Source organism: Somniosus microcephalus, chromosome 19 (genome assembly GCF_052327205.1).
Source record: "Somniosus microcephalus isolate GS21.2 chromosome 19, FLI_Smic_1.0, whole genome shotgun sequence".
Classification (NCBI taxonomy): domain Eukaryota; kingdom Metazoa; phylum Chordata; class Chondrichthyes; order Squaliformes; family Somniosidae; genus Somniosus; species Somniosus microcephalus.
The window spans coordinates 74,345,405-74,358,796 of NC_141005.1; the positions used below are offsets into that span (position 1 = coordinate 74,345,405).

At 45.6% G+C, this 13,392-nt stretch overlaps 1 protein-coding gene across 5 annotated transcripts in view; it reads right to left on the bottom strand.

Annotated features, from left to right (window-relative positions):
- Positions 1 to 745: 745 nt before the first annotated feature.
- cabin1 (calcineurin binding protein 1) overlaps positions 746 to 13,392 on the bottom strand; it is a 464,264-nt gene continuing 451,617 nt past the window's right edge. For 4 of the 5 annotated variants that reach the window (XM_085962047.1, XM_085962049.1, XM_085962048.1 and 1 more), the window contains 2 exons: positions 10,268 to 10,485; positions 746 to 7,203 (listed from right to left, as the gene is read on the bottom strand). In XM_085962047.1, coding sequence (XP_085818173.1) covers positions 7,057 to 7,203; positions 10,268 to 10,485 — 365 coding nt within the window. In that variant the 3' untranslated portion in view covers positions 746 to 7,056. The remainder of the gene's footprint in view (positions 7,204 to 10,267; positions 10,486 to 13,392) is intronic. The other variant, XM_085962050.1, reaches the window with a different exon arrangement.

Genomic DNA, 13,392 nt, shown 5'->3' on the forward strand with positions numbered 1-13,392 from the left:
TATGGGATTGGACGCGCGGCTCAGGGCAGTGAGCAGTTTGGTTCAGCTGGGAGAAGGCGATAAGAATTGTGGTAGGCTGAAGATAATGGCCTCGTTCAACCAATGTTTAGATAATTGGTCTATTTTGACAGAAAAGGCATCAAGGGGTATGGGAAGAGAGCGGGAATATGGTATTGAGGTAGAGGATCAGCCATGATCATATTGAATGGCGGAGTAGGCTCGAAGGGCTCCTAAGTAAGAAGTGATTCAGTGGAGACGGCACCTCATTTATTGAGGGAAGTCCATTCAAACTGTAATTTGTGGAGTAAATAATAGAAATAACTTAAATGTCCAATTGTGAAGTGGAATGTGATGAGCATCAAGATCACGCAGGGAAGGGAAGGCTCCAGTGATCCAATGTAACCTAGGCAGGTATCAAAGATGGAAACAAGTGCAATCATTCAAAGAGGCCAGGCCTTGGAGACCAGGTCTGACCTGTGTTTTGGATGTGTGGAGAGGTGTTTAGCCAGCAGGCTGGTATCAGTCAACCAGGGAAGGTGAATGGGGCAGGCAGACTTCAGGGAAGAGAAGAATAAATCAAACCAGAAGCATGCCTTTGGGAGTGGGTCTGAATCCAGCCCAGACTGATGTGATGAAAGTTTCCTCTGCTGGCTTTCAGGGTCGAACCACCATGGCTGGTGTAAGGAATGGTTCATTCGGCCGACATGCATCACGGTTAATGTGAAACAAAGAAAGACCCAAACTGTCAGACTGCCCCCTTCCAACAGCCAGTGCAGTGGAAGGGGTTTGGTTTATTGGTAGCTGCCGTCAGCTGGTAGCCGTTCACATGCGAACACTGGAACAGATTTTCTGGTTTTCAAAAAATGTTCTTTTTATACATAAGAGTTGAAATAGAATAGCTTTACAGTTAAAACATTGCATATAAAAAAGCAGAGATCATTCCTGTGACAGAACATTCAATAGTCAAGGCCCAACACTTCAATTGTTTTTTTTGCTGCTAAGCGGAAACATGGTTTAAGAACACTTCCTGTAAAAATGTACAAGTGGTCATTCGGGATGCAGAAGCCCTTAGAAAAAGTACAATATAAAAAGACATTCGATACTAACTGGAACCAGCAGCTTGCAATCACTATCGTGTATTTTACATTTCTCCAAGATATTTAAGTACAAATTACACTTCTCTCTGGGGCCTTGTAACAACTGTCTCAAAAAAAAAATCAGATAATCTCTCAAATTATCAAAAGGTAAATACTCCCATGGTGGCCCCTCCTCCCCTCGCACACACTAAGCATGTGTTCACACACCCACTCAAGTGTCACTAAGGAAATAACTTGCGTTTATATAGCACCTTTCAAGACCTCAGGACGTCCCAAAGTGCTTTACAGCCAATGACGTCAGTGTCGTAATGTAGGGAACTGTGGCAGCCAATTTGAGCACAGCAAGCTCCCACAAATGGCAATGAGATACATGACCAGACAATCTGTTGGTTGAGGGATCAATATTGGTCAGGACAGTGGAAGAACTCCCCTGGTCGTCTTCGAATCGTGCCGTGGGATCTTTTACGAGAAAAAAGTTCTCCTTTTCATTCCTAGGGAGAGGTGGAACAACTCCTGCCCATTCGGTTCTTATTGCTACTGGTGAGAAGCTGACAAAAAACCACGAGTCAGATTGATAAAGTGAGAGGTGGCAGCCCTGCCTCTTGTATCAATGACCTGCTCCAGAGGCCAGTACGACAAACACTAACCTGTCTCCAATGTGGATCTACATAGTGTCCAACTTCACAGCACAGCAAACCCAAGCAGGGGAGAGAAACTATGGCGGTATTTACAAAACGAACCCCAGCCCAGACCACGCTATAATTAACGGCAACCGATCAGGAAAATACTGGTGACGCTGCCAGCCCATCCATCACCAGACTGGAATCGGTCCAAACAGGAGGTTTCAAACACCCCCTTAAAAAGGAGGGCACACAGCCACCTTCAATTCGACAGGAATACACGAGCAACTGACAGCTCATTCACCATAAAGCGGGCGATTTGGTGCCAGTTTGTGGTGGTAAAACGAGAAGAATCCATCGCACTTGGAACGAGCAGTGGGTATGGGTTTGACCACCCCTTGCATAATTGAGAAAAGTGAAGAGCAGCCCAGTGGTGTCAGTGCGGGTGAGCACTGGACTCTAGGGGTGTGTGTGTGTGAGAACTGCGCCAACAGGTAAGGTGGGTCCCACTGAAAGACGCTGGGACTGTGGCCGTGCCTTTTCACTGCTGTTCCTGAAATCACCTCAGTATAAAGTGGAGCGATGAAACTGGGCATAAATAATTAGGCACCATAATGGTGGAGGCAAAGCTGCTCCTCTCAACCCGAGATCCAGCCCCACCCCACACAAATCCTAATCCGATCTGAGCCTGCTGGCAGACGGCTCCGACACCAATAAATGGGTTTCTGATGGGCTGCTGTTAATTGTGAAGTGGTCTGAGCCCTCTTTCTACACAAGGTCCTTCCCCTGAACACCTGCTGATTTTCTGTACTGAATAATGTGTGAAATGTAAGCAATCCCTTGCAGTGTGTGCACAGCTGAGTGTAGAGAACATGGCTCGTGTAACTGAAGCTGTAAACTGTGTTCAACGGTTTGCTTTGTCTGTCCTCAGTGAAGCCAATTGTTTAAAATGACATTTCAAAAGGCACTTTATAGAAAGAGGTTTTCTTCAGTTATTTGAAGGGAGTGCAGCCTGTCTCCAAAGCTCGAGGGATTGTTGGTCACAGGGGCCTTTATCTCAAGCAGGTACCTTTTCAAACAGCAACCTATTGCTGTCACTGTGCTATTAATCTTGAATGCCTGAAGTACCTATTATTTCAAGTTTTTTCCTTATTTCCTGCCATCACCTCGGAGCTCCTCTAATTCTGGCCTTGCACAACCCCGCTTTTCATCGCTCCACCACTGACGATCATGCCTTCAGCCGCCTAGGCCCAAAGCTGTGGAATTCCCTCCCTAAACCTCTCTCGACCTCCTTTAAGTTGCTCCTTAAACCCTACCTTTTTGACCAAGCTTTTGGTCACCCGTCCTTATGTGGTTCAATATCAAATTTTGTTTGATAACACTCCTGTGAAGCGTCTGGGGATGTTTTACTATATTAAAGGCGCTATATAAATGCAAGTTGTTGTTGTGCCCTGCACCAAACCCCACTCATGGGACACCCCACCCCCCAACCAAAGATGCTCTGCAACTGCCCATGAGAAGTGCAGGAGAGAGGCCCAGTGTGACTCCCTCACTGCACTGGCAAAGTGCCTGGATTCTGCTGGGAGAAGGGAATAGAGGGTTATGCTGATAGATTTAGATGAGGAAAGATGGGAGGAGGCTCTTGTGGATCATAAACGCCAGCGTGGACTGGTTGGGCAGAATGGCCTGTTTCTGTATCGTATATCCTATGTAATGTTAATTGTTAATGCAATGTCAAACAACCTCTCTGGCCCAGAAAGGGAACAATTTCAACTATATAATAGCAAAATACTGCGGATGCTGGAAATCTGAAATAACAACAGAAAATGCTGGAAATACTCAGCAGGCCAGGCAGCATCCGTGGAGAGAGAAACAGTTAACGTTTCAGGTCTGGGACCCTTCATCAGAACTGGAAAAAGCTGGAAATGTAACAGATATTAAGCAGGTGCAAAGACAGGGGGGGGTTAGGAGGGGAGGAAGGAATTGAAAGAACATGCTGTGAAAATGTTGCAAATGGGAATGGCAAAATCATACTGCATGAAAAATGGGGGCAGGGATAATTATCTGAAATTGTTAAACACGATGTTGAGTCCGGCAGACTGTAAAGTGCCTAATCGAAAGATGAGGTGCTGTTCCTCGAGCTTACGTTGAGCTTCATTGGAACAATGTAATAGGCCGAGGACAGAGAGATCAGAGTGGGAGTGAAGTGGAGAATTAAAGTGACAGGCGACCGGAAGCTCAGGGTCACCCTTACGGACTGAACGGAGGTGTTCCGCAAAGCGGTCGCCCAATCTGCATTTGGTCTCCCCAATGTAGAGGAGATCACATCGTGAGCAGCGAATACAGTATATTAAATTGCAAGAAGTACAAGTAAATCGCTGTTTCACCTGGAAGGGGTGTTTGGGGCCCTGGACATGTGTTGCATCTCCTGCGCTTGCACGGGAAGGTGCCAGGTGAAGGAGCAGGGCTGTTGGGGGTGATTGAGGAGTGGATCAGGGTGTCGCGGAGGGAGCGGTCCCTACGGAATGCTGAAAGGGGAGGTGAGGGGAAGATGTGTTTGGTGGTGGGATCACGTTGGAGGTGACGGAAATGGCGGAGGATGATCCGTTGAATGTGGAGGCTGGTGGGGTGAAAGGTGAGGACAAGGGGAACCCTATCGTGGTTCTGGGAGGGAGGGGCAGGGGTGAGAGCAGAAGTGTGGGAAATAGAACGGACACGGTCAAGGGCCGTGTCAACCACAGTAGAGGGGAATCCTCGGTTGAGGAAAAAGGAAGACATGTCAGAAGCACTGGTATGAAAGGTGGCATCATCAGAACAGACGCGACGGAGACGGAGGAACTGGGAGAATGGAATAGAGTCCTTGCAGGAAGCGGGGTGGGAGGAAGTGTAGTCCAGGTAGCTGTGGGAGTCGGTGGGCTTGTAGTCGATGTTTGTCGAAAGCCGATCGCCAGAAATGGAGACGGAGAAGTCAAGGAAAGGAAGGGAAGAGTCGGAGATGGACCATGTGAAGGTGAGGGAAGGGTGGAAATTGGAAGTAAAGTGAATGAACTTATCTAGTTCAGGGTGAGAGCAGGAAACGGCACCAATACAGTCATCGATGTACCGGAAAAAGAGGTGAGGGAGGGGACCTGAGTGCGACTGGAACAAAGAATGTTCCACATATCCCATGAACAGGCAGGCATAGCTAGGGCCCATGTGGGTTCCCATAGCAACACCTTTAATTTGGAGGAAGTGAGTGGAGTCAAAGGAGAAGTTGTTCAATTTCAACTGTTGAGTCTCAATGCTGAATGTAGTAAATTCTTCGAGTTAAAATGTTCTAAGTTTACATTTTTTTCTTACTTTTCCTTTCTCTTTATCCAATCTTTCTTTCCCTCTCTTTGCTGCTCTTTCTGTATCTGATTTGACTCTAATTCAGCCAATTCCCTTCTCAGTCATTCCTCTGTTTCTTTCTCAATCCTTAAATCTCATTGGTTAAGGAGATAAACTGTTGGCCCCGTCGTTCACTAGGGTCCCAGATGCCCCCTTGCCCTCGCCGCACCGTTATCAGCTCTGGACTGGAGTGTGGACCGATCGGGAGTTCATAATGCTGCTTTGAGAAAATTACCAGATCACGCTCCCAGCATGTTACGCCACAAATTATGTTCGAGCTGCAGGGTGCAGGAAAAAGTCTAACTAACGGCCCCGCTTCAATAAGACTGGGCTCCGAGTGTTAGAGGTTAGACTGGAATGAAGGTAGGCAGCTCCCTGTTAACGGACAGTCACCGTCACTCCCACACGCATCAGTCTTCAGCGAGTAACATTTTCCTGTTTGACACAACATGACTAAGTGTGCTCCCCGTCCTGGATAACAAAAGTACATATTAGCCTAGACATTTGCTTTGCTATTAGTGTACAGAGGTTTATCAACAGGTTGGGTGATTGGCTACGGGTAGCGTAATTTTGAGGCTAGTGTTTATCTACCTGCCAGGGCTCGTACTGGAGTGTGGACCGATCAGGAGTTCCACAATGCTGCTTTGAGAAAATGACCAGATCACAGACTTTGCCCTTCAGGTGAGGAGTCTCTCCCACTCCCACCCCCACCCCCACCCCCACCCCCGCAACAGAAGAACTTATCAGAATCCCGGGCGGGTGCAGTGCACGATTTCCCAACCATTAAATGATGAGAAAATTCAGCAGAGGAGGTTTCTACTCTTGGTGTGAAGCCGGACAATTACCCCATGAATCTCAAGCTTCTCCCTCGAACACATTCCAGTATCCTGCTCAGTAATCTAGATATTGGTCTGGTTGGAGCCAGTGTCACCTGGAATTAGCAGCACGCTTGGCTTCACTGAGCTCCGAGATGTACAGTGTGCTTTTGCAACTAAAACTTCACAGCTAACAGCAAGCAATGGAAACTAACATTTATCATTTAAAGTAATGACTGGAAAATAATCAAGACAGAAAGAGATTCCATATGAACGTGATGGGAACTGTTTAGTCCCAATTAGATTCAGGGGATGCCTGACTTCAACCACTCTGCAGGGAGGGAAGTTAAATGTACGGTTTTATTAAAACAAGTCATCTAGAGACTGCAAAGAGACTGAACGTTAGTAGTACCCTTTAATCTACAGTAAAGGTAAATAAATCCCAATCCATTCTGTACTGTGCTGTCCGCACCATTACAACTCAGGACAGTATCCGAGGAGAGCTGGATAAAAAATATTTTGGAAAAAACCAAACAGAATGTAAGCAGGAATTAAAACCAGCAAAAGGTGGAAATAGCCAGCAGGTCCCTCAGTGTCCTTGGTGTTCAAACAAAGACTCGCCTCCAAATGTCTTTTCAGAAGCTGAGCAATCTACTGCGCATTTCCAGCATTTGCTGTTTTGAATTCACATTCCCAATCTTTTTCTTTTAATCTCTGCTAAAACATTTATTTTCCTTGGTGTCTCTAGTGTCTGTGATGGGATTTTCTTGCCCAACTTTTCCCACCCAAAAATTGCACGGAGAGAAAGCTGGGAACTCAGTGAGGGACGTGTTCTTAATTAAATCTGCTCCTGCAAAATAAATCAACAACTTGTGTGTTCTAAAAAGGTCAGCATCGTCTCTCGAAGCCCGAAGAGAATCAAGCAAGGAGCCCGGCGAGGCAGCTGGGTTTGGCTTGTGCTGCCATGATGCATCTAATATTTACAAAGGCCAATGCTGGTAAGAGAATGCTGCACCCAGTTCCAGTGTGCTCCATATAAAGTACCGCGCACTTCCATCTCCTCGTAGAAAATTGTACTCCCAATTTTTTTTACAACGGTATTTGCAGGTCCTCAGTAGTTGGCTGCCTACTGCTGCAGCTTGGGAATCCACACCGTCATATGTCCATGTAGTCATCTTCCTCATCATCGGTGTCACTCTCCAGTGATGACTCTTGGCTCGACGTCTCCAGGATTTCCAGTGCTGGCTGACATAGCGCCTCTTTCTTTACATTGGCAGCAGACTGTGCAGACAGGATGGCAGTCTGAAAGGAAACGGGGAGTGCAGCTTTTAGGCTGGAACGTTTCTACAGTAGAGACTCAGTGAACAGTAAAATATTGCAAAACCAATCTCAAAGACTACCTGTATGGGATGGAGATACCACCTTTGTATAGACATCGGTGACTGTGCTTTTAGAGAGAATCTGAAGTCAACGGCAAGGGTTCACACCCAGACACAGGCAGGCCTGACCATGATAACTAATGGTGTGGAGATGCCGGAGTTGGACTGGGGTGGACAAATGTAAGATATCACACAACACCAGGTTATAGTCCAACAGCTTTATTTGAAATCACCAGCTTTCGGAGCGCTGCTCCTTCGTCAGGTAGCAGCGCTCCGAAAGCTTGTGATTTCAAATAAAGCTGTTGGACTATAACCTGGTGTTGTGTGATATCTTACATATGATAACTAATGGTAGGGTAGATTGGTGTGCACTGAGCTATACATGAACTAAAAGGACCCCACAAATAAACCAAGGAGATCTTAAAACATCATAGAATAGAATCATAGAATGGTTACAGCACGGAAGAAGGCCATGTGGCCCGTCGAGCCCGTGCTGACTCTCAGCTAGTCCCACTCCCCTGCCCTTTCCCCGTAGCCCTGCAATTTTTTCCCCTTCATATACTTATCCAACTCCCTTTTGAAAGATAAAATTGAATCTGCCTCCACCACCCTTTCAGGCAGTGCATTCCAGATCCTAACCACTCGCTGTGTAAAAAAGTTTTTTCTTACGTCGCCTTTGGTTCTTTTGCCAATCACCTTAAATCTGTGTCCTCTGGTTCTCAATCCTTCTGCCAATGGGAACAGTTTCCCTCTATCCAGACCCCTCATGATTTTGAACACCTCTATCAAATCTCCTCTCAATCTTCTCTGCTCCAAGGAGAACAACTCCAGCTTCTTCAGTCTAACCACATAACTGAAGTCCCTCATTCCTGGAATCATTCTCGTAAATCTTTTCTGCACCCTCTCTAAGGCCTTCACATCCTTCCTAAAATGCGGTGCCCAGAATTGGACACAATACTCCAGTTGGGGCTGAACCAGTGTTTTATACAGATTCATCATAATTTCCACACTTTTGTACTCTATACCTCTATTTATGAAACCCAGGATCCCGCAAGCCCCTTCAACCGCTTTCTCAACCTGCCCTGCCACCCTCAACGACCTATGCACTGACACCCCCAGGTCTCTCCGCTCGTGCACCCCCCCAGGACTGCACCATCCAGTTTACATGTCCTCTCCTCATTCCTTCCAATAAAATGCTTCACCTCACACTTTCCCGCATTAAACTTCATCTGCCACATGTTCGCCCATCCCACCAGCCTGTCCATGTCCCCCCGAAGTCCACCACTCTCCTCCCCACTGCCCACCACACCTCCAAGCTTTGTGTCATTAAGCCATCAATATATATTAAGAAAAGCAGTGGTCCTATTGATTAGGGGAACTGCAAATACTGAGAGGTACCAAAGAGTACTGGGTATCGTCTCGGTTTACTCCTCACTCATGCTAACACTCCGCTGTAGTATTATAGACATTGCCTTTGGTGTAAATACCATCTTTCACACAACAGTACACCAAAGTCACATCTGTCTGTCCCGGAAGGTGGGGCCGTTAACCGAGGGAGTAGGGAGGCAGCATAGGAGTGGGGAGGTGGCACAGAGAGCCGGGCGGGATTCTGTTAAACTCACTTTCATTCGGGGACAGGAAAATGTGCAGTGATATGTCTAGACAATGTGACAAAGCAACTAAACAAGCTAATGAAATGCTGAGGCATATAATGTCTAAGATGGCATGAAATGCTAATCCCCCCCCCCCCCCCGATTAGAAAATGGGGGAAAACAAATTAAGCACATAACAGACTGACAAACCCTTCATTTGTACTTGTGGAAACCATAAAATATCAAACTCATTAGAGCATGCAAATAGCAGAAAATGACAATATCTGAATAATCATGATGCTTCCCTTTAGTAAAATTAACGGTGTGTGGTTTTGAACGTCCAGGTATGGAGCCAGCAGACAGGAAACTTTCAGCCCTTCAGTCTGGGTGGGATTTGAGCCCAGATCCCAGAGGTGAAGAGCCAGTGTCTGCACCACTGTCTTCCCTGTCTTTTGAAATGTTTTTACCGTCTCCCAAGAGTCCACTTGACTCTGATAAAGGACTGCTGCTGCTCTATAAAATGGGTCCTCAGACGCGAACGATCATATCCTGGGAAGCTCTTTCCCATCTGCTGGGGAAGTTCCCTGACCTTGCTCACACAGGCTGCACCATCTGCTCCTTGTACATTTTTGAAACTTACTGGTGAGACTCTTCATTGTTGAAGATTGACACATGGATATCTCGTAGAATTTTACATGCAAAAGGAGGCCATTTGGCCCTACACCCCTCTGCATAATTCTATCCCCCCCCCCAAACCTCTCCCTTTGTTCTTTCGGTGATGATCTTCTATTAATGCCCTCTAGTTACCTAGTCACCGACCAGTGGAAATAGTTTTCTCCTGATTTACTTTATCAAAACTCTCCATATGTTTGAATACCCCCATTAGATCTTCTCTTAACCTTTCCACACAGTGGTCACCCTATTTTAAACTCTGCCCACCAATGTTCCCTTTAATTTTTTTTTTTTTTTTTTTTTTTAAGGCCGGGCAGCCCCTTTAGCTGGCTGCGTGGCCCATTCCAAATCTGCCTGCATGCGTGATTTTGTTCCATTTAAAAGCCGCGCGGGAGCTCCGGGGGGCCGCGCGGTTGCGCAGCTTAAAGGGAACATTGCTGTCCACATAGACCAGCATTGCTGGCAAGCTTGGAGATTTCTGAGGAGCTGACTGCATTCTCCTGAGCACACACACTGGCATGGCTTGGATATTAAGGGAAACAAGGGATATGGGGATAGTGCAGGAAAGTGGAGTTGAAGTGGAAGATCTTACTGAATGACGGAGGAGGCTCAAGGGGCCAAGTGGCCTACTCCTGCTCCTATTTCTTATGGCTCACAAAGGGGGAACTAAATCACAAGATAAATAAACACAGGAAAGACGAGCAGCCCCGGGTGATTTCTTACCTTTAATTTTTGCTTGGTTTCCTCAGACACACTACCTTTTGGTGACAGTAGGGTTGGGGTCGGCGGTGTGACAGTTATCTCTGGTGGAAACTTTGCCACAGACGACGGAATAAAAAGCTTTGGCATGTTTGGAGGGACACGTGACTTTATCCGACTGCCGTCCCCCTTGCAGGACTGGGACGTTGAGGTGGTAGCGGGGTCATTTATGGAGCTGGAAGCTACAGAGAAGTAACATAGCAATCAGCTCAGTCACATGGATTACATCAGGCACACAGCACAGCAGTTTTAAAATGAATCGCACTCAAATTCCTCCTCCAAACTGGAGAGCTTTGTATTCTATGAATCTACATAAATTATACAGGTTTTTAAAAATTACAACTCCACAAAGGGACCAATTCCCCCTAAAATCCTTTAACGTTTAAAGGTATCATTTTCATCCTTAAGAATCTATTATAGATTTTCACCTTCCACTCCTGTCTGTTGAAATCTCGCACATCTCATGGCCAACATATGCTGCGTTTTATATACCAGCAGTCTGTGTAGTTTCATCGTGACCAATTCTACCTTTACCAAAAAGTTCAATCTCCACTCTGTACTGAGATAACAACCTGGCGTGTATTACAGGGAATGGCAGCCCCTGTGTACATTATAGGGAAAGTCGATAAATCCCCTGGAGGAGAGAGAAAACGGGGAACTACAGACCAGTTAGCCTGACATCAGTAGCAGGGAAAATGCTAGAATCTATTATTAAGGGCGTGGTAACAGGGCACTTAGAAAATAATAATAGGATTGGCCAGAGTCAACACGGATTTATGAAAGGGAAATCGTGTTTGACGAATCGCAAGAGTTTTTTGAGGTTGTAACTAGCAGAATAGAGAAGGGGGAACCAGTGGATGTGGTGTATTTGGATTGTCAGAAGGCATTCGATAAGGTGCCACACAAGAGGTTATTAAACAAAATTAGGGCTCATGGGATTGGGGGTAATATACTAGCATGGATTGAGGATTGGTTAACGGGCAGAAAACAGAGAGTAGGAATAAACGGGTAATTTTCGGGTTGGCAGGCTGTAACTAATGGGGTACCGCAAGGATCAGTGCTTGGGCCTCAGCTATTCACAATCTACATCAATGATTTGGATGAGGGGACCAAATGTAAAATATCCAAGTTTGCTGATGATACAAAGCTGGGTGGGAATGTAAGTTGTGAGGAGGATGCAATGAGGCTTCAAGGGGTCGAATGGCCTACTCCTGCTCCTATTTCTTATGTTCTGTATACATTATAGGAAATACCAGCCCGTGTATATTACAGGGAACAGCAGTCCGTGCGTACACAGTCGGCACCGCTTATAGCGGGCGCGTTGGTGTAAATGCAATTTGCCGGTTACACGCGATGGCCGGTATAACATGGTACTGCTATATACCTGAACAAAGCTCTTTACTGCTGGACCCGAGACATGACAAAGGACCCCGAGCTCCACAGTGCCAACCTCATGAAAGTGATTAGATAACGTCACGAGAGTGGCGGAATTGTTTTGCTAGCCCACTATAGATGCCTTCGATCCAGGGGCCAAGCCAACAATTCAAGGCATTCTGTTGTTCATGGCCCTGAAAACTTGTGTAATTCACAGGAATATAATAAGAATGTTGTAGATCAAAACTGCGAGGTGTGAACTAGTGAGTAAGTGCAGCAGTTTCTCACCAAAATAAACGGAGCACTTAAGACGCTGTAACCGACAACTTAGAAATTGATGCTAACACTTTTTGGCCGCTGTAAGTGACTGCTGTTGTAAACATGGACGTTTTAAGTGGTGGGGACTGTATTATAGGGAACAGTAGCCCTCGTGTATTTAAGAACATAAGAAATAGGAGGAGTAGGCCATACAGCCCCTCAAATCATTCAATTAGATCATGGCTGATCTTCTACCTCAACTCCACCTTCCCGTCCGATCCCCATATCCCTCGATTTCCTTAGTGCCCAAAATCTATCAATCTCACTCTTGAATATACTCATCGATTGAGCATCCACAGCCCTCTGTGGCAGAGAATTCCAAAGATTCACCACTCTCAGTGAAGTGATTTCTCCTCATCTCAGTCCTAAATGGCTGACACATAATCCTGAGGCTATGACCCGTAGTTCTAGACTCTCTGGCCTGGGGAAACAACCTCTCAGCATCTACCCCGTCAAGCCCTCTAAGAATTTTAATCTAATTTCCCAATCTACCTTAGCCAACTCACTCCTCATACCTACGTAATTGGCTTTGTTTAAATTTAACACCCTAGTTTTGGACTTAACCACATCACTCTCAAACTCAATATGAAATTCTCATTATGATCACTCTTCCCCAGAGGAGCCTTTACTACAAAATTAATAATTAACCTGGTCTCATTACACAATACTAGATCTAAAATTGCCTGTTCCCTAGTTGGTTTCTTGACATATTGTTCTAGAAAACTGTCTCGAATACATTCCATGAACTTGTCCTCCAATCTACTTTTGCCAATTTGGTTTGCCCAGTCTATATGAAGATTAAAGTCCCCAATGATCATTGCATTACCCTTGTTACATGCTACTCAAATTTCCTGATTTATACTCTGTCCAATACTATGATTACTGTTAGGGGGCCTATAAACTATTCCCACCAGTGTTTTCTGCCCGTTGTTATTCCTTAGTTCCACCCATACCGATCCTACTTCCTGATTTTCTGGGCTAAGATCCTTTCTCACTACTGTCTTTATCTGATCCTTTATTATCAGGGCTACCCCACCTCCTTTTCTATTTTGCCTATCTTTTCTAAAAGTCAAGTAACCTAGAATATTTAGTTCCCAACCTTGGTCACCCTGCAACCATGTCTCAGTAATAGCTACTAGATCAATTTATCTCTATTTGTGCTATTAATTCATTTATATTGTTATGAATGCTTCGTGCATTCAAATATAGCGCCTTTAATTTTAACTATTTTCCCTGATGTGGCCTTTGTCACTAATGCCCTATTATCTTTGTTACTCTCTCTGTCCCTTCCTGACACACACTGCTTGATTTTACCCAAATCGCTACTCTGCTCTACAGCCTTGACTTTTCTCTTTTAGACATATAAATTTACCCTTACCTGAAGCTTCCCCGCCCTT